We start from the raw sequence: 19,432 nt of genomic DNA on the forward strand, positions 1-19,432 counted from the left end.
GCGGCAAGGCGGCTGCGGCTAACGCCATTAAAGTGCCGTGACTTGGTGGGGCCAAAAGGGCGTGTCGACTTCGCGTCCAGACGCGTCTCTCCTGTAAGGGGCACCGCCTTGAAGTGACGGAAGGGATCGAGAAGCTCTTTTCTGAATTGATGACGTTGGCAATCGGAGACTCAACCTAAACCTACTTGTTGTCACGTTCGTCCTCCCGCCATTCGACACCGCCCTCGGCTTCCTCAGCCGCCACTCCCATGACGGCCGCTCCAGCCCTCACCCTGTCGTAACGCGAGCTCGGGGTAGCCTTGGGGCAGGCGACGTCCTCCAACATGCCAAACACGAGCCTTCGACGCCCTCAAAAGGGCTTCCGCCGTGGCGGCAAGTCTGCATACCATGGCGCCCGGTCTACGCGGACCTTTGCCGCCTCGTCCAGGGCCGAAGGCACCTCGGCCGACGAGAAGTGGGAACGCACGCGGCTGGCTCATAGCATCGACGAGAACATGGGCTTCGCGCGCTACGAAAGCGGCAGGAAAAAGGAGGGCTGGCTCGTCAACGTCCAGCCCACATCCATCCAAGACGAAAGGATACCCGGCGGCCGCGCAGCGCTCGATTGCTACTTCATCGAAGGCGACGGGTCGACCTTCAAGGCCACCATCGAGTACGAGCCCTACTTTCTCATCGCCGTCAAAAGAGGTCACGAGTCAGAGGTCGAGGAATGGATCAAGCGAGTCCCTGGCGATGGAGTCGTCAAGACGATCCGCAAGGTCGAGAAGGACGACTTGAAGATGCCCAACCATCTCCTCGGCCACCGGCGCACGTTTCTCCAACTCAAGTTTGCCAACGTCGCCGATCTTATGGCTGCGCGCAGGGACATCATGCCCGTGGCCGACAAGAATAAGAAAAACATGGACGCAATGGATGCCTACGCTGAGGTTGCCATGTGAGTTTCCCTCCTGCTCCAAGGCCGTTTGGCGCCGCGTGGAGACTGACTTACGCAGGGCGAGCGCCAACTTTGACCTGTTTGATGATGACTTACGAGATGACGACCGAACTGCCAACAACTCCTTTGCTGACGCGAGCGACTTCATCGTCGATATTCGCGAGTACGATGTACCCTACCACGTGAGAGTCATGATAGATCTCGGTGAGTCTGACCATGCGTCTTGGCTGCCCTGACGACTAACCAGCGATGCAGATATACGAGTGGGAAAGTGGTACTTTATTGAGGCAAAGCACGGCGTCACGCGCGTCTGGCCCAATGAGTCAAAGTCGCTGCCTGCGGATCCCGTCGTGCTCGCCTTTGACATCGAAACCTCCAAGCTCCCGCTCAAGTTCCCCGACGCCGCCATGGACCAGATTATGATGATTTCGTACATGATTGACGGCCAGGGCTTCCTTATCACCAACCGCGAAATCATCTCCGAAGACATAGGCGACTTCGACTACACCCCAAAGCCCGAGTACCCCGGCCCCTTCATGATATTCAACGAGCCAAACGAAAAAGCCCTGATAGAACGCTTCTTCCTCCACGTCAAGGAAGCGCGCCCAACCGTCATTGCCACGTACAACGGCGACTTTTTCGATTGGCCCTTTGTCGAGACCAGAGCTAGTGTCAACGGCATCGACATGTACCAGGAGATCGGTTGGAAGAAGGACAACGATGACCAGTACAGGTGCAGCTACGGCGTCCACATGGACTGCTTCCACTGGGTCAACCGAGACTCGTACCTCCCGCAGGGATCTCGTGGCTTAAAGGCCGTGACCGTCGCCAAGCTCGGCTACGATCCCGACGAGCTGGACCCCGAGTTGATGACTCCGTACGCCAGCGAGCGTCCTCAGACGTTGGCCGAGTACTCGGTTTCCGATGCTGTGGCGACCTACTACCTGTACATGAAATACGTCCATCCCTTCATTTTCTCTCTCTGCACGATTCTGCCCCTGGGAGGCGACGACACGCTGAGAAAGGGAACGGGAACCCTTTGCGAGATGCTCCTCATGGTGCAGGCATACCAGAAGGAGATTGTCCTGCCCAACAAGCACCAGGCCCCCAAGGAGGCGTTCTGGGATGGTCATCTTCTCGACTCGGAGACGTACGTTGGTGGCCACGTCGAGAGTATCGAAGCAGGCGTCTTCCGGGCCGACATTCCCGTCGACTTTGCCGTGGACCCCAAGGCGGTGGACGAGCTGCTCAAGGACCTGGACGCGGCCCTCAAGTTTGTCATCACAATCGAGGAGAAAAAGTCCCTCGACGACGTGGACAACTATGACGAGGTCAAGCAGCAGGTTGCCAACCGGCTGATGAAGCTCAGGGAGACACCGAACCGCCACGAGCAGCCGCTCATCTACCATCTCGACGTCGCCTCCATGTATCCCAACATTATGACGACCAACCGTCTCCAGCCGGACTCGATGATTTCCGAATCCGACTGTGCTGCCTGCGACTTCAATCGGCCTGGCAAGACCTGCGACAGGCGAATGCCGTGGGCATGGAGAGGAGAATACATGCCCGCCAAGCGTGATGAATACAACATGATTCGCAATGCGCTTGAAAACGAAAAGTTCCCCGGCAAGACACCACATGCGCCGATGCGCACGTTTGAGGACCTGAGCAAAGATGAGCAGGCCACTCTGGTGCGGAAACGGCTGCAGATGTACTCGCAAAAGGTCTACCACAAGATCCACGATTCCACCACCATTGTCCGCGAAGCCGTCATCTGCCAGCGAGAAAACCCCTTTTACATCAACACGGTCCGAGACTTTCGTGATCGTCGATATGACTACAAAGGCCAGGCCAAAGTCTGGAAGGGCAAGGCGGACGCCTTGAAATCGTCTGGGGCTTCGGCAGCCGACATTGAAGCCGCAAAAAAGATGACCATTGTGTTTGATTCCCTTCAACTTGCACACAAGGTCATTCTGAACTCGTTCTATGGCTACGTCATGAGAAAAGGCTCGCGATGGTATTCCATGGAGATGGCCGGTGTTACCTGCTTGACGGGAGCCACCATCATCCAAATGGCGCGGCAACTCGTGGAGCGTCTGGGCAGACCGCTGGAGCTAGACACCGACGGTATTTGGTGCATGCTTCCGGCCACCTTTCCCGAGAACTTTGCCTTCAAGCTCAAAAACGGAAAGAAGCTCAACATTTCGTATCCTTGCGTGATGCTGAACCATCTCGTCCACGACCGCTTCACCAACCACCAGTACCAGACGCTGGTAGACCCGAAGACGTTCAAGTACGAGACGCACAGCGACAACTCAATCTTCTTCGAGGTTGATGGCCCGTACAAGGCCATGGTTCTCCCCACGTCAAAGGAGGAGGACAAGAACCTAAAGAAGCGATATGCCGTCTTCAACGACGACGGCAGCCTGGCCGAGCTGAAGGGATTCGAAATCAAGCGTCGTGGCGAGCTCAAGCTTATCAAGATCTTTCAGCAGCAAATCTTCAAGTTCTTTCTCGACGGCCAAGACTTGGCCGAGTGCTATGCTGCTGTCGCCAAGGTGGCAAACAAGTGGCTGGACGTCTTGCACAGCAAGGGGACTACGTTGGCCGACGAGGAGCTGATCGATCTCATCTCGGAGAACCGAAGCATGTCCAAGACGCTGGAAGAGTATGGCGCGCAAAAGTCGACGAGCATCACGACTGCCAAGCGCTTGGCCGACTTCTTGGGCGAACAGATGGTCAAGGATAAGGGGCTGAATTGCAAGTTCATCATCTGCGCCAAACCACGCAACGCGCCCGTGACGGAGCGAGCCGTCCCCGTCGCCATCTTCTCTGCCGAGGAGACCGTCAAGCGGACGTACCTCAAGAAGTGGCTTAAGGAGGAGCCCGCAGACACTGATCCTCGAGCGCTCCTCGATTGGAACTATTACCTGGAGCGACTGGGCTCCGTCATCCAGAAGCTCATCACCATACCGGCCGCGCTCCAAAAGGTCCGCAACCCGGTCCCTCGCGTGCCTCACCCCGACTGGCTGCAGAAGCGCATCAACATCAAGGACGACAAGATGAAGCAGAAGAAGCTCACCGACCTGTTCAGCAAGGAGCCCCTCGGCGACATTACGAATCTCAGCGGAGGACGCATGGACGACATGGAGGATTTTGGAGCCAAGATGCTGCGGCCGAAACCTATCAGTGAGGCCGTGGCTTCCGTACAACCCGCACCGACCGCGCAGAAGCGCAAGTCTCCTGAGCCGGCCGAGAATCCCGACCCCATGTCTGCGTTGCCCAAAGAAATGCCCAGCCCGTCGGACCATTACTCGGCCTTTTTAGCGTATCAGAAGAAGAAATGGAAGCTGCAAAAGCAGGCACGCACCCGCAGAAGGCAACTCTTTGGCGAGAGGAGAAACGTTGCGGCCGGCAACAGCAATATCCAGCAGACGTTCAGGAAGCAGGCCCATCTCACCTTTATGAATACATGGCAGCTGCTGCATCTCAAGGCAACAGACAGCCCGGGTATTGTGACTGCGCACGTCTTGATTGATGGCAAGGTCCACACGATCAAGATACAGGTGCCTCGGCAAGTCTTCCTCAACCTGAAGAGTAAGGATCTTCCGGACGTGGACATTGAGGGCTGCGAGGTGGAGCAGGTCAACTACACGCTTCCCAACGGTCATCCTTCGACGCATCTGTTCAAGCTTACGGTGCCCGAGGACATTTACTTTAGCGAGGCCGAGAAATTCTCGCAGCTCTTCAACCACCCCAGCGTCGAGGGCGTGTATGAGAAGCAGGTACCGCTGAACATCCGAGCCGTTCTCAAGCTGGGCAACCTCTGCACGATTGACGAGCAACAGCATGGTATCCTCGGCAAGGGACTGGAGACGGGCTTCGAGCTTGTCGGTTTGAAGCGCCCAGCACAGCCCCGGACATACCTGGAGTCGTCGCCCCTTGCATACATTTACATTTCGCACATCACCGCTGGCGAGAGGCAGATCTTTGGCATCTTCTCCACCACTGGTGACCAGGCACATGTCGTCATCTTGCAGAGGAGCCGGGACTCGGGCCAGGATCTGCCCAATATCCCAAAGATGTACTCGGAGATGCTGGCGCGACGGGCCGAAGAAGCGGCAGGCACAAACTGGCAGGACTGCTTCACCTACCAGGAGAAGATTCAGTTCAAGATTACACAGGTAACGACGCGACGAAAGGCCCATCTCGAAATTGGTGACATCGTCAAGAAGATGCGCAAGGACGAGGCGAGGCCGCAGATGATGGTCGTTCAGTCGTCGCAGCGAAATCTCCTTGTCCACGAGGTCCCCGTTCTCGGCGAGTTCCCGGTCCTGCCTCTCAAATACGATGCAACAGACAGCTCCTTGCCCCCCCTAGGGTGGCAATCAGTGGTGGCGCGCCGTCTTGTCGGACACTATCTCGGGCTCGGATCGTGGATCTTGCATCTGACGGCCCTGGCGCGCTATGGCGACGTCCCGCTCTGCAACCTGGAGCGCGAAGACCCTCGTTTCCTGATCGACGTGGCCTACGCGCGACGACTGCAGGCCAACGGAGTCGTGCTCTGGTGGTCTGCCGGGCCGCGCCCCGACCACGCCGGCTATGAGAGAGACGACGTGCTGGGCCCCCTGGATACGGTCAAGATGCCCAACGTCAACAACCCCGGCACTTTTTCGTCGGTGTGCATCGACCTGGACGTCAGGAATCTGGCCATCAACACCATCCTGACGTCTTCGCTGATCAACGAGCTCGAAGGCGCCGACTCGGTCTCCTTCAACCCCGCCGCCGACGGGTCAGAGGTGCTGGCGTCGGAGAGCGCCTTCGCCAACGCCGGAGTGCTGGTGCTGCGGGAGATGGTCAAGGCCTGGTGGGCAGAGGCATGCAAGGGCAGCACCATGGCCGACGTGCTGGTGCAGCACCTGGTCCGCTGGGTGGAGAACCCAGACTCGTTCATGTACGACCGCGCGCTGCACTACTACGTGCAGATGATGTCCCGCAAGGCCTTTCAGCAGCTCATGGGCGACTTCCGGCGCGTGGGCTCGCAGGTCGTCTTCGCCAACGCGAACCGCCTGATCCTGCAGACCACAAAGGCCGAGGTGGGCAACGCCTTTGCCTACAGCCAGTACATCATCAAGTCGATCAAGAGCAAGCCGCTGTTCCACTTCATCGACCTGGAGATCAAGGAGTACTGGGACTACCTGGCGTGGTACGACGAGTTCAACTACGGAGGCAAGGCGTGCCAGGAGGTGATTGAGGCGGACGAACAGAGGCTCGAGACCATTATGCACTGGCAGATGGCCACGTTCCTGCCAGTTCGGCTGCAGCCCGTCTTCCAGGAGTGGGTGATTGAGTTTATCCAGCTCATGCACAGCCTGAAGCGACCGGCCAATGGGGACCCGGGGGCGACGCCGCGGCTCACGCAGCTGCCAAACCGCGACAGCGACCAGACGGACGGGCAGCCGACGGCCATCCTGGGCAAGAGCTTTGAGAAACCGCTCAAAAAGGCCATTTCGGGCCTCGTCCAGCAGCAGAAGCGCGAGCTCCTGCACCCGGAGCTGGCCGAGGACTACTCGTTCCCCAGCCTGCCGGGCTCACACCTGCAGCCGCGCAGCCCGGTGCTGGAGCTGGTCAAGTCGCTGATGCAGGTGCTGTCGCTCGACAAGAACATTACGCTCGAGGCGCGGCTCCTGCGCAAGGAGCTGCTGGCCCTGTTTGACGTGCGCGAATTCTCCAAGGAGGGCACCTTTGCCAACCCGTCGGAGAGCCTGCGGCTGGCGCAGGTGTCGTGCGACAGCTGCACCATGGCGCGCGACCTGGACCTCTGCCGCGACGAGGACCTCCAGCAAGGCGACGGGGCGGTGGGCTGGCGGTGCACGTTCTGCGGCAGCGGCTACGACCGCGTGGCCGTCGAGGAGCGGCTCGTGGCTACGGTGCAGGCGTGGGCGGTGGAGTGGGCGACGCAGGACCTCAAGTGCGCTCGGTGCGGCGCGCTGCGCGTCAACGACCTCATGGAGCACTGCACCTGCAGCGGCGAGTGGAAGGAGCTCGTCTCGCGCGCCGACGTGGCGGGCAGGATGGCTGTGATGCGGCGCGTGGCCAAGTTTTACGGCCTGCGCATGCTTGCCGACGTTGTCGATGTGCTGTAAAGGTTTGGGTCCTGTTCCCCTTTCCACCTCGGGGGATGGATGCCGTCTGGATATGAATCATGGAATGAGGGCTCGGGGGTCTCACGGCGCAAGGGGTAAATGGACATGGGGCATTTTCCGTTTTCTTTACACACAGCCGGCATAGGGGCTTGGACGCGGACACGGGATGGACTTGGTAAGGCATGGGGGCTGCATTGTTGGATGACGGGGCGGTGTGATTTTGCCTCGTGTCTCGAGTTGCGTCGAAACTTTAAACATATTCGTATTACGGCACACATTGATGAGACGTGTGTGCCGAGTCCGAGTGAGCAGCACGGTGTAAGACCAAGGGAACATTGCCCCCATCTGGCCCATGTCTGTACGACTCCAGCACACCACAGCCCGTCCCGACGCGACTGCCTTGCCATCCGATCAGCCAACCACCTCCCCCCCTTACCCCGTCATCGGAGCATCGCGTACACAGGGAGGGAGGGAGGGGTGGCAGGGCAAAGGTCCCGGGCATCAGCCCTGTTCCCCCGCGTCGTTCGTGCTCGCCATAGCCTCCCCGGCCCCTGGTGATGACGACAAACCTTGGGGGCCGAGGAAAATAGCCAGGGGGGTCGGGGGAGGCGCTCTCAGCCAAGCCAGTCGTGGTTCGCACAAGAGGCCGCCCGCAGCTCGCAAAAAGGCAAGCCAGGCAGACACGCCCCCCCGGCCAGTCGTCTCCGCCTTCGCGGCAAGGCAGCAGTCAGCCGGTGGGATAATAGGGGCGTAGCTCGCAGCCATCCCGCGGCGAGAGGAGGGAGCTTTTGCCTTGACGTTCTCGCAACGCCTCCAAGACGATAGACGCCGTTTCGCGCGCCCCTTTTCCGCTCGGGACGCCCGGGACTAGGCTCTGGCTGCTGGTGGCTGCTGCTGGTGAGAGAAGGGGGGTGTTGGTGCTTGGCGCGGAAGGCCGCGTTGCGTTGCCGTGTCGATATAGGGAGGGGAGGGAGATGGCGTCCAATATGCCGGGACGCCCCGTTGGATCTCGGCCCGCGCCGCCGCCGGCGCCGCCGCCACTGCCGAGCTGCTACACCGGGGGCCCAGCCTTTGACGACGCGACGGCGTGGTGCGGCGGCGCGGCAGTGGCGCTGCGCACGCCGAACCCCAACTCGCCCTCGGGAGCGACGACGAGAGTGCCGACGCCGAGCCACGAGCAGGGCCCACGACGGCCGCCTTCGCCGTACAAGTGGCCGTCGTCGGAGGCGTTCCCGCCGTTTGGCTACACCGACTGGACGGAATGCCACCTCCCGCCGGCGGGCTTCTTCGGCCCGGAGCCGCCGCCGCTGCTCGAGGGGGACACGCCGTTTGTCGAGGACGTGTCGCCGGGGCCGGGCGGGTGGAACGACGACCTGCCCGTGGCGTGGCACCACGGCCGCCTGCTGCACCGGCTGCACAAGGGCAAGGCGCTGAGCACGACGAGCCTCGAGGCGCCCTCGTCGGCGGGCTCGACGCTGTCGCCCGTGCAGACGGACCGGAGCGACGTGCTGACGTCGCTGCGTGGCTACCAGTCGCCGCGCTGCGCCAGCCCGCTGGCCGCCGTCAACGACAAGGCCGGCGCCATGGTGGCCGAGCCGTTCGTTGGCCTGGACTCTTCCGACGCCGACGCCGGCGACGCCGACCACCATCGCCGGCTGCGGCGCCAGGGGGCCGCCTCCGACGCGCACGCCTGCAACTGGTCCGGCTGCCGCCACCCGAGCTTCGCCTCGCGCGACGCCCTGGCCTGGCACGTCAAGGCCGAGCACCTGCTCGTCTGCCCCGTGCCGGGCTGCCCCGAGACGTCCTTCCCGAGCCCCCGCATGCTGCGGTCCCACATCGCCGTCGCCCATCCCGAGGTGGGAAAGGACAGGGTCAAGGACTGGCAGCTCTCGCCGCAGACGCCCCCGTCGCCGGCCGAGGAGACGACGGCACCGCCCGCCCCCCCCGCGCAGGGCGGCCGCGGCAAGGCGCCACAACCAAAGGCCGGCGACGGGGCCGTCCAAGAAGAGGCGACGTGCTCCGTGGCGGCGGCCAAGCGAAGGTATCAGGACCAGCTGCGCAGCGCGGTGGAGAAGAAGGCGCGCAGGAGCGCCGGCACGCCGCGCGCCGCCGACTCGCCCAGCGACATTGTGCGGGCGCGCGCCTCCAAGCTGGTCGACACGGCGTCCTTTGCCCTCGTCTTCGAGCACGCCGTCCTGCCCTTCCTGGCCGAGATGCTGCCGGCGTGGTCCGGCCCGTGGCACGTCGTCAGCGTGACGCGCGGCCGCGCGGCCCAGACGCGGCGCATCTGCATCATGACGCGCGTCAGGATGTCCCGCCCGCGCAAGATGATGGTCGCGAGCCACGTCGGGGACCTGCTGCCGGAAAAGTTCCGCCCAACCGTCTCCTTCGTCTTCTCCGTCGGCGAGGTCGGCCGTGTCGCCTGCTGGGCCAGGGGCCTGGACAAGCAGCGTCCGGACGACGTCTGCAGCCCACGGAACCCGCACCACTTCGGGCGCATGTGCATGGGGGACAGCGTCGGCATCAAGGGCAGCGGCTGCGTCGGCGACAGCGCGGCCACGCTGGGCCCGTGCCTGGATGTCAGCGGCGGCAGCTACTGGCTCGTCAACTTCCACCCCTTCCTGGAGGCGTACCAGTCCTTCGCCACCGTCAGCGTCGAGCACCCTTCGCCGCAGGACCGCGCGCGGTGTCGCGTCGAGGGCCACCGGGTCCTCCCCGAGGAAGGGAGCTTTGAAATCGGCCACGTCGAGGTCACGTCTGGCCTCAACCTCAAGACGACGCGCATCTCGCACGATCCCTACTGGGACGACTGCGCCAAGGACCACCCCCTCGTCGTCACCGACTGGGCCCTCGTCACAGCCGGCGCCTCGGGCCGCGACGCCAACATGCTCCGGCGCTTCCCGGGCGAGACCCGGCCACACCTCAAGGAGCCCCTCGTCAAGTCCGTCTCGGGCGGCGCCGGCGGCTGCTCCCGCGGCGTCGTGCCCGGTGCCGCCGTCGTGTCCAGCGGCCGCACCTCGGGCTACCAGCGCGGCCAGGTGTGCGAGGTGCCGGCCTATGTCAGCGGCGAAGAGAACGGCACGGGCAAGGCGACGCGCGAGTGGTTTGTTGAGGAGCTGCCTCCACCCTTGGACGACGAGGATGCATGGATCCGGGGCGGCATCGGCGTCGAGGGCGACAGCGGCGCCGCCGTCGTCGATGTCGAGACCAACAGCCTCGTCGGTCAGCTCTGGGGCCGCAACAAGTACTGGGGCCCAGGGCCGCGCCTCACCTTCTTCACGCCCGCCGCCGACATCTTTGACGACATCCAAGAAAAGTGCGGGCAGCAGACGCGGCCCCAGCTCCCGCAGCATCGTGACGACTGGGACCGCTATCCCGAGTACCCGACGTGCCGGCGATGCTACGACTTGGGCAATTACCTGGACAGCCGACGGAGCTCGCGCGCGTCACTCCAGAGCATGTTCATGTGCGCCGAGGACGTGGATCACGACTTGACATCTGTTGAGGCTGCCTCGGAGCTAGCTACTCCGCGCTCAATCCACCGCGGCATTGGCGTCGAGGAGGTCGGGGCCTCGTTCCACAGCATCCCCTCGCCCATCGACGCGAGGCTCGGCCCGAGAACGCCCGTCATGTCCTCCATGAACGGCGTCCTCAAGCGTCTCTACCCTCAATCGCTCGAGCTCGATGACGCTCTCGATGCGCCGAGCCCCTACCCTCAGTCGCTCGAGCTCGACGGCGCTCTCGACGCGCCGCCTACCTTCGGCGAGTCTTCGACCAAGAGAGTGCTGCCTCGCTTTGACTTTGGGTTCCCATCGCTTGTAGAGGAGCAACCGTCGAAAAGGCCCAGGACTGGCTGGTGAGGCGGTTCAGGCGCCGAAACCTCCGCGAGCCATCTTCTTTGCGCGAGCATCCCTCCGGTTGTGGTTTGCTCGTGAACCTTTATGAGCCTCCTTGTTCTTCCGTGCCGCTTCCGTGTCCTGGTTGCCGGTCGGCCCCGCCACGTTCCCTCCCCTGCCACGGCCTCGTCCGCGGCCGCGGCCTCCTCTGGGCCCACGTCCGCCTCCTCTCCCCCCTCTGCCGGCACTTGCATCGGGTTCACTCTCCTCGGCTCCCGAGCCAGCCGGGCTGGCTCTCCAGGTGGTCCGCTCAAGCTGTGGCTGTTGTCCGCTAAAGGCGTACTTTGCCTCCAGCCTCTTCATCTGTTGCGGGTTCCTCTTCAGCATGACTGCCCAACCCTCGATGGCTTCGTCACTCATCCCCGTCTCTTCTCTCAGCTTGACCCTTGGGTTTCCTCTCCTCGTCGCAGCGTCTCTTGCAAAGGCCTTCTCGTCCATCTGGTACGCTCGGAAAAGGAGCTCCTCATTGCCGTCGTTGACGCCGTCTGCTTCCTGGTTGTTCGAGTCCACCGTGCCGCCAACATCGGCCGCGTCATAGGTATCGTCACGTTCATCGTCGTCTGAGTCGAAAGCTGCAAGTGCGGAAAGGATGGCTGCTTTGTTTGGCGCGGTGGATTTGTCCCGCAAAATGTCGTCGGCGGACTTTGCTGGTTTCTTTCCAAAGGATATCTTGGAATGTTCGGTGTGCAGGCGATCAAATTCATCGTCGTCAAAGACGTTGCGCCTGGAGGCGGCCTGAGGAGGCGTTGAGCGAGGTGCCAGAACTGGGTGAGGAGGCGACTGTTGCTGAGATGATCTGTGTGAATTGAATATTAGCGATGCGTCATGAAATCGAAATGATGATGAATTTATAACGTACAATGATTCGCTTCGATCGGCATCGGCAAGATGAGGCGGCAAGGTCTCGCTGAGGATATTCGCGACGACTAGCTCTACGTCCTCGGCGTACTCATCCAAGCACTTCGACACGAAGCCGGATCCCAAGTCGGGGAAAAGGTCTTGGACTTGGGTGATTTGGCTCATCCGATGGACGTGCATGTCCGCCTGGATATCCCCTAGGGTCTCTCGGCCTTTGCCTTTGTCCACCTTTCGCTTGACCAGACGCTTTGGGCGGACCATGGGCCCCTTTTTGAACGGTTCGAGAGCTGTAACTCTCTTCCTGAAGGATTCAGTCGCAGCGTCCGACGTCTCGGCTCGCCGCAGCAAGGTGTTGAGCAGCGGTGTTGCCGTGACGAGCTCGGCGACGAGCGAATCATTGGCGTTTAGGGGCCCCTGCCTGTGCGCTTCCGCCGCGCTCTTGAGCCCAAAGAGCTGGTCGCTTAACATGGCCCATTTGGGGGGCTCGGCCTCAGTCAAGCCGACCAAGCACAGATATATTGTTGCGACAATGGCTTTGCGAAGAGGCGGATTCATGACCCGGAAGCAAGCGACGAGTCCATCGAAGAAGTCGGATCCGGCCAGGAAGAAGGCGCACGCGCGTGGGGATGCGTGCAGGAGGGGATTGACGATGCAGAGCTGTGACTCGACAAGCTTGAGGTCGCCCTTGACGCCCGCTTCGAGGTGCGGGATGAGGCGCTTCTTGAGGGACGCGAGGGAGGACTCGACGACGGGGCCGTGTGTCTCGAACAGCTGTGCAATGAGGGGCGCTGTTCGTTTCTTGGGGTAGGTTCTGGCCAGGGAGGAAAGAAACTGGTAGTCTAGCAGCTGGACCGGCGGTGAGAGCGTGAGAAGGCGTGAAGCAAGCTGGAAAGCCGCTTTCAGCAGCGGCGTCGGGATCGATGCTGGTGCTGACGCTGACGAGGAGGCTGCCGTCTCGGAGACGAATGTAGACAAAAAGGCGGCCACGGATTCATCATTGACCGCCGCCTTTTGGAACTGTTCGTCTGAAAGGCTCAGATAGGCATGAGAGAGGACGGTCCATGCCTCAATGAGAGCGTCCCAGTCGTCGGAGCTCAGACGGTGCTGCCACGAGGCCTCGGGAAACGGCGTCAGCGGGGGCAGTGAACTCGTCATTGCCTCGGCTTCTCTGGCGGTGGGAGGCTAACGGTGCGGAAGAAAAAGAGGAAGTCGGGAGCAGAGCAAACACGTCTGCGTCAATCGTGAGCCATATCGCTTTTTCAAGGGCATCAGCGCGAGTTATCCTCAGCAAGGCACTGTCTCTTCAGTCGCCGGATGAATCATACTGAGGCCCGTCACGGATGTACCAAGTACCGAGTAATACTGAGTCCCCCGTAGCCAGAACCTCACTTTAGATCCGCCAATCATCAGCCCAGGCAGCCATCCCCATCTTGCCGCTTCGGGACTAGTTCCCTCTCCAAGCCCTATCTCGTCGCAAATCCCCCACCACGAGAAAAAAAAGAGTCGATAATCGCCAGCAACTTCAACTTCCAACAGCAACAAACTGCCGCAACGCCCTTCATCACTTTGCCGAATCGCCTTTGCTTCCCCGCGTTCGAGTCGTGAAGGACAACTCCTCCCCAAGACAAACCGCCAACATGTCGTACCAGAAGCCTGACAAGGACCACGGCGAGGCTCCCGTGCGTGATCCCCAAAACCCTTCCATTCTGAGGACTGCGCTTCGCCGCCCTCCAGACGGGGAAGGGAGAGAAAAATTCAGGGAAAGCTAACAAGAAATCCCCCTCTGCAGAAGAGCCACAAGATTCGCATCACCCTCACCTCCAAAAAGGTCAACATCCTCGAGAAGGTCTGCAGCGAGATCATCGAGCGCGCCAAGAGCAAGGACCTGCGCGCAAAGGGCCCCGTCCGCCTGCCGACCCAGACGCTCAAGATCACCACCCGCAAGACCCCCTGCGGTGAGGGATCCAAAACCTGGGACTGCTACGAGATGCGCATCCACAAGCGTCTCATCGAGTGCGTTGTCTCTCAAACTCAAACGTCTGCGATCAAAATGCTGACCAGTGTGTGCGCGCAACAGCCTCAACGCTCCCACCGAAGTCGTCAAGCAGATCATCGTCAACATCGATGCCGGTGTCGAGGTCGAGGTCACCATTGCTGCCTAAGAGGGCCATGGACACCATGACTGGTGCCGTACTTTTGTCCCAAAGGGCAAAGGGGGGGATTGCTCCGCCAAGATAGTCAATTTCACGGAGTACGCTGCGGTATTTGCTTCGTGAGCCAAACGCTTGCACCCAAGTGCTTCGCAAAGTGAGAACCTATACGCAAGGCCAGCTCCTAGTCCAAGAATCCTTGTTGCGCGCGAATGAGCCCAATAAAAGCATGATTCCTAGACTCCGCCGCATGAATGTGGACATAGTCGGTTTCGTTGACCTTTTCATTGCCCATGAAACCCCCAGCAGCACCCTTCCCCTTGAAGAGAAGATACAAAAACACGTACATGCCAACGTGAGGCACCGCAATCTATATACAACTCCCAACGCCTTGGAATGCTTCCTTTCCATATGCCATCCAGTGTTATACAACGCTCCGTCCCTGCTCTTACTCACCAAAGCCTCTCACAATCTCAAAAGTCCCATCGCGTGTACTCTCGCGGTGGCGGCAGCTCCGGCATACGCCCACCCGCAAAAGTCTCTGTGTGGGCAAAAGCCTCCCACTGAGCCTTGCATTTGTCATCGTACTGCTGCGGCGGCAGCTCCGTGTCCTTGCAATATGCGGGCGGCCCGTCAGGAAACCAGATGCGCGTCCACGTGCCGTCAAAGGCCCGGTTTCCCGGCCTGCCGTCCTTGTACGCCACCGGCTTGCCCTTGAACGTGGCCAACCGGCCGTCCATGCCTTTGGTGGCATAGCTTTCCAACGGCGGATGTTGTCTTGTGCTGCCTGGCGGGTAAGGATTCGCGGCGGCGGCAGCCGCGGATGCCTGTCCCGTCTGAGGAGCACCAAAGGCATTGGGTCGCGAGACGCCAGCTTGTTGTTGCGCCATCGGGTCGGCCGCGTTCTGGGCGGGTTTCTGCGCGAATGGATTGGCGGGCTGTCCAAACGTGCCGTTTGTCGAAGGCCGCGCGTTCTGAGCAAATGGGTTATTAGCCTCTTGTGCCGGTTGTTGCTGGGCTGACGCAAAGGGGTTCGGCGCTTGTGCAGGCGGCTGGCCAAAGGGGCTGGCGGTCTGCATAGATGAACTAAAAGCCCCAGCCGCATTATTGCTCTGATTTATGGCGGCGGAAGCAAAGGCACTCGGCGCCGCGTTAGCTTGGTTCGAGCTCGGGGCCCCAAAGGGGTTCATGGCGGGGGCCGAGCTGTTGCCGTTGGTGCCCATCGTAGCAAAGGGACTGGAGTTTGCACCACCTGCATTGGCATTGGTCGCAAAGGAATTCGGTGTCTGCCCGAGTTGGCTTGGCTGGCCAAAAGCATTGCCCTGAGCACTCGGCTGTCCGAATGCACTGCCCGGCGCACTCGACTGTGCTGGCTGCGCAGGCTGTCCAAACGCAGGGGCGCTGAATGGATTGGGCTTGGCTCCGAGAGCAGATGGCTGTCCAAAACCAGATGCAGGTTGCGCGACCTGGCCAAAGGCCGAGGCTCCCCCCGAGGCCGCTTGCCCAAACGGCGACGATGACGGCTGCGCCGGCTGCCCAAAGGCCGGATTTCCAAAGGAATTCGGTCGCTGGCCCAAGGCGGATGGCTGGCCAAAGGCGCTCGTGGATGGCGCGCCTCCGCCAAAAGCCGACGGCGTGGTACCGCCCCCCGAGGCAAACGGATTGGGCTGGGCCGGAGCGTTGGCCGCGGGCTTGGGCCGCCTGCCTACGAGGAACTCCCCAAAGGGCGCGCCCTGTGTCCCCTCGCGGCAAACGTCGTGCCTGTTGGGGTGTCTGTTCTCCCCCTCGGCCACGAACTGGGCCGCCTCCTGGGCGTTGCGCAGGGCATTTTCCATTTGCTGCTGAGCGTTTTGATAGAGCTCCTGGGCTTGGCTGAGCTGTACGGAGGGAGAAGAAGAGAAGAAGAAGAAAGTTAGCATGCGCTCTTTGATGGACTCGGTAGACAGGGCAGTCTCGTATTGGGAGACGTACCGCTTGCTGCTCATTGCCCGAGGCCTTGCCCGCCATGTAGTGGAGCCGGAGCTCCTCGAAGCTCTGCTCGCGGGGGAAGCCTCCAAACAGCTGGTCCGGGGCATCTCTGCCGGGCGCGTAGGCGGAGAGGATCCATTGCGGCTTCTCGATGGTCAGGTCCTTGGTGATGACATCGGCCGAGATATTGTACTTTGCTGGGCCAACGTTAGTCTTGACGCGGGCGAAGCCTCGTCCCTTGGCGCGGATCTCACTGAGTAGCGGGTTGTTTTGAGTGCCGCCGCCGCCTGTGGCCGGTGGTGCTCCTGCTGCCAAAGGGCCGAAACGGTTTGACTGCGGCTGGCTGCGCGCGGGGTGTTCGAATCGACAGCTATCTGAGGGGCGTTGAGGTCAGTCGACGAGATAAGCGTCGGCGTAAAGCAATCAGGTGGAAAGGCGACGCACTGCCAAATTTGCAAGTGCCTTGCTGGTAGAATTTGCACACCGTCATGGCGGGCAGCCGGGCGACGCGAGGGGTGGTGCGCGTCTGGATCGGGCGGGACTCGGTCACGTCATGACGAGACGGACTAGAGGGAAAAGGATTGGCGAGGCGCGGCTGCTGGTCGCGGCGGCAAAAGGGCGGCGGGCGCGGGCGGTCGATGGAGCGCTGCGGGGAGAGGACGGAGCGAAGTTGGGATGCGAAAAAGAACATGGTCCCTCCGTTCAGCCTTGTCAGCCTCGCGCGCCTTGCATGAGCTTGGAGGAAGCAGATGGACCCCTTGCAGAGGGGAGACAGCGCTACGCCCGCTTGGCCTATATATGAAGTTCCATTGCACCAGCAGGCCCGAGGCCTTTTCATCACCCGGGCGAGACTAGATAGGGGGCATTATTACCATTGCAATCAAACGGCTTCTGGATGCAACTTGGCGCGTTCGTTTTAGGGGACGCGCCGCGCACCAATGGCGCTGTGGTGGAGCTGCAGGGGCTGGTGCCATTACTGAGGGGCCGAGGTGCCTGGAAGCCTGTACAGTACAGTGCAGTACAGTACAGTGCAGTACCTACTTGAATCTCTGCACCATCGATCCCGGCGAGAGCAAAGCCACGGCTTCAGAGCGCAATTGTAGTACTAAACTTGCTCGGATTGGAGCAATAGCCGCGGCGATATGCTTGTCCATTGCCGTCGCTTCGATAAGGCTCCTCATCTATACGTAGCTCTAATTAATCTACCCACCATCGTCGTCATCAACAAGCTTCCATCGTAACCCGATGCGGACCACGACCGGGTGTGGGTGCCAGGACCAGATATTCCCTCGTTTCATCTCGCTTATCACGTACCAAATTGAGCATTTCTCTCTCATTTCTTTCAAGATTCTCCCTATTGCTCCAAAGACATCCCGAAAACGCAGCCAAGACAAATCCCCGTGCCAACTCCGAGGGCATCTCACCATCGAGGCATTACGGATACAACATGTTGCAGACCAACAATGCCCGCATAAGCGACAGGTCGACTGAAAACGGCAGAACCCACCCTTGCACCGCATTGAGTCGTCATCATCAACGTCCCGCCCTCAAGCCGTGTCAGCCCTGCGGAACTCGATAACCGGCCCCCCCCTCTTGGCGCTCGTAAACGTGTCAATCAGCTGAAACTCGCTCTCGCGATGCCGCCCCCAGCCCAGGTCAGCCCGTCCCTCGCCCGGGTCCTCGACGCCAACCGCCCTCCGCATGTCGTATAGGTACAGCGTCCGGGCCAGCGTCATCATCATCTCCACGTAGGCCAGGCCCTTGCCGATGCAGCCACGGGGCCCGATGCTGAAGGGGCAGAAGGCGCTCTGCGCCGCCGCCACGTCGTCGTCGCTCGTCGTCTTGCCCGTCAGCGGGTTGACCTCGCCGCTCATCCACCGCTCGGGCGCGTAGCCAAACGCCATGGGGAAGTAGTCCTCGTTGTGGTGCACCGTGTAGTGCGGCGTGCCCACGACGGTGCCCGCCGGCACCTTTTGCCCGTCGATTGTCATGCCGCCCGTCAGCACCTCGCGGGGCAGGATGCCGCCCACCGAGGGCGACAGCCGCATGGCCTCGTCGATGCAGGCGCGCAGATAGGTGCACGACCCGAGGGCCGGCCCGTGCATAATGTCGTCGGCGTTGCTGAACTTGGCGCGCACCTCGCCCGTCGCCCGCTCCAGCGCGTGCGCGTTGCGGACCAGGTAGAAGAGCGTCGCGGCCATGGCTGTCGATGTCGTGTCGGAGCCCGCGATGATGCTAATTTGCACGGTGAGTACTCGTACATGTATGGGGATGGCTTCAACGGCAACCTACAGCAGGTTGGACTCGCCCCAGAGCTCGGGAGTGCCGAAGCCCAGACCCGTCTCCGGGTCGCGCGCCTTGAGCAGGTAGTAGAAGAAGTCGCGACGGTCCGTCTCCTCGCCCAGCTTGGTGCGCTCCGTCAGCTGGGCCTTGCTGTAGGCCATGTATCGGGCGCGGCCGGCAGCCAGCTTGGGGAAGAGGAACTTGTCAACCTTGAGCTTGTCGACGATGGGCATGGTTCCGCACTGCAGATTTCGTCAGCTAAGTCGTTCTTCACTCACTATCCAAGCCTTTCCCTGGCCCGAGAGACGAGATGCAAGCCTGCAGGGGGAGGCTCTCTGTCAGGACTGGTGGGTGACGGCTTTAACTCACTATGAGATGCCTCGTCGCGGCAGCCTCCACCAGCTCGAGCGCAAAGCGGTTATCCGGCCTCTCGAGCATGTGGAAGGCCTTGCCAAAGCTCAAGTCGCCGAGGATGTCCATGGCCAGGTAGTTGCACCAGTCGCTCATGTTGCGCGGCGCGGTCCAGCCCTTTGCGTCGGCGCGGGCCCCGAGGCCAATCTGCTCGCAAAAGGTGCGCACGTTGCCGAGGATGTAGCGCTGCATCTCCTTCATGGCGCTGTCGGAAAAGGCCTGCGACAGCACGCGGCGCTTGCGGGCGTGCTCCTCCTTGTCGCGCGTGTTGTGCGTGTTGGCGGCCGGGTGGACAAAGGCGTTGTAGAACTCGGCCTTGCGCACGTTGGAGCGGAAGCCGTAGATGTCCTTGAGGGACTGGCTCGAGTTGAAGGAGACCGAGTTGGGGCCGAAGCGGACAGCCTTGCCTGGACCGTCTTCACTCAGCAAAGCGCCTCACCCTCGTACATGGACATGCACGGCCTGGATGAGAAGAAGCCACTCACCATATCGCTGGTGCATGCGCCAAAACTCGAGGTGGCGGTCGCCCTTGTAGGCGTGGTAGAGCTGGTAGGCATCCGTGATCTTGGCGATCAAGGGGCCCGGGTATTTGGCCAGCGGATGGAAGAAGATGCGGTAGACGACGAGCCCGACGACCTGCCAGCCAGAGAGCAATCCATGGTGGTCAGCGCATATAATGCTATACACACAACACGACGAAACACGACGACGTCAACTTACGTAGAACACGCCGCCCCCGAAGAGCAGCCCCAGGTAAGCCCCGAGATGGCCCGTGTCAAGATTCAT

The 19,432-nt window shown here is 61.3% G+C and overlaps 6 protein-coding genes across 6 annotated transcripts; 3 read left to right on the forward strand and 3 right to left on the reverse strand.

Moving 5' to 3' along the window:
• Positions 1–323: 323 nt before the first annotated feature.
• HRG_03438 (DNA polymerase family b, exonuclease domain-containing protein) lies at positions 324–7,080 on the forward strand (the record flags this gene model as incomplete). The annotated part of the gene is made up of 4 exons (XM_044861909.1): positions 324–934; positions 993–1,138; positions 1,190–6,905; positions 6,963–7,080. 4 exons carry the CDS (start codon positions 324–326, stop codon positions 7,078–7,080), a joined length of 6,591 nt encoding a protein of 2,196 aa, XP_044722935.1.
• A 2,885-nt stretch (positions 7,081–9,965) lies between these two features.
• On the forward strand, positions 9,966–10,940 carry HRG_03439 (zinc finger domain-containing protein; the record flags this gene model as incomplete). The annotated part of the gene is made up of 1 exon (XM_044861910.1): positions 9,966–10,940. The coding sequence occupies one exon, from the start codon at positions 9,966–9,968 to the stop codon at positions 10,938–10,940; it is 975 nt and encodes a 324-aa protein (XP_044722936.1).
• Positions 10,941–10,946: 6 nt separating this feature from the next.
• On the reverse strand, positions 10,947–12,989 carry HRG_03440 (CUE domain-containing protein; the record flags this gene model as incomplete). The annotated part of the gene is made up of 3 exons (XM_044861911.1): positions 10,947–11,101; positions 11,165–11,772; positions 11,836–12,989. The coding sequence occupies 3 exons, from the start codon at positions 12,987–12,989 to the stop codon at positions 10,947–10,949; spliced, it is 1,917 nt and encodes a 638-aa protein (XP_044722937.1).
• Positions 12,990–13,471: 482 nt separating this feature from the next.
• On the forward strand, positions 13,472–13,996 carry HRG_03441 (ribosomal protein s10p/S20e domain-containing protein; the record flags this gene model as incomplete). The annotated part of the gene is made up of 3 exons (XM_044861912.1): positions 13,472–13,513; positions 13,624–13,847; positions 13,912–13,996. The coding sequence occupies 3 exons, from the start codon at positions 13,472–13,474 to the stop codon at positions 13,994–13,996; spliced, it is 351 nt and encodes a 116-aa protein (XP_044722938.1).
• A 461-nt stretch (positions 13,997–14,457) lies between these two features.
• Positions 14,458–16,442, reverse strand: HRG_03442 (zinc finger c-x8-C-x5-C-x3-H type (and similar) domain-containing protein; the record flags this gene model as incomplete). The annotated part of the gene is made up of 5 exons (XM_044861913.1): positions 14,458–15,057; positions 15,133–15,861; positions 15,956–16,149; positions 16,207–16,326; positions 16,397–16,442. 5 exons carry the CDS (start codon positions 16,440–16,442, stop codon positions 14,458–14,460), a joined length of 1,689 nt encoding a protein of 562 aa, XP_044722939.1.
• Positions 16,443–17,499: 1,057 nt separating this feature from the next.
• Positions 17,500–19,432, reverse strand: HRG_03443 (cytochrome p450 domain-containing protein; the record flags this gene model as incomplete). Its single annotated transcript, XM_044861914.1, has 5 exons — positions 17,500–18,187; positions 18,245–18,477; positions 18,605–19,053; positions 19,132–19,282; positions 19,367–19,432. The coding sequence occupies 5 exons, from the start codon at positions 19,430–19,432 to the stop codon at positions 17,500–17,502; spliced, it is 1,587 nt and encodes a 528-aa protein (XP_044722940.1).

This window comes from Hirsutella rhossiliensis (genome assembly GCF_020360975.1).
Source record: "Hirsutella rhossiliensis strain HR02 chromosome Unknown scaffold00003, whole genome shotgun sequence".
Classification (NCBI taxonomy): Eukaryota; Fungi; Ascomycota; class Sordariomycetes; order Hypocreales; family Ophiocordycipitaceae; genus Hirsutella; species Hirsutella rhossiliensis.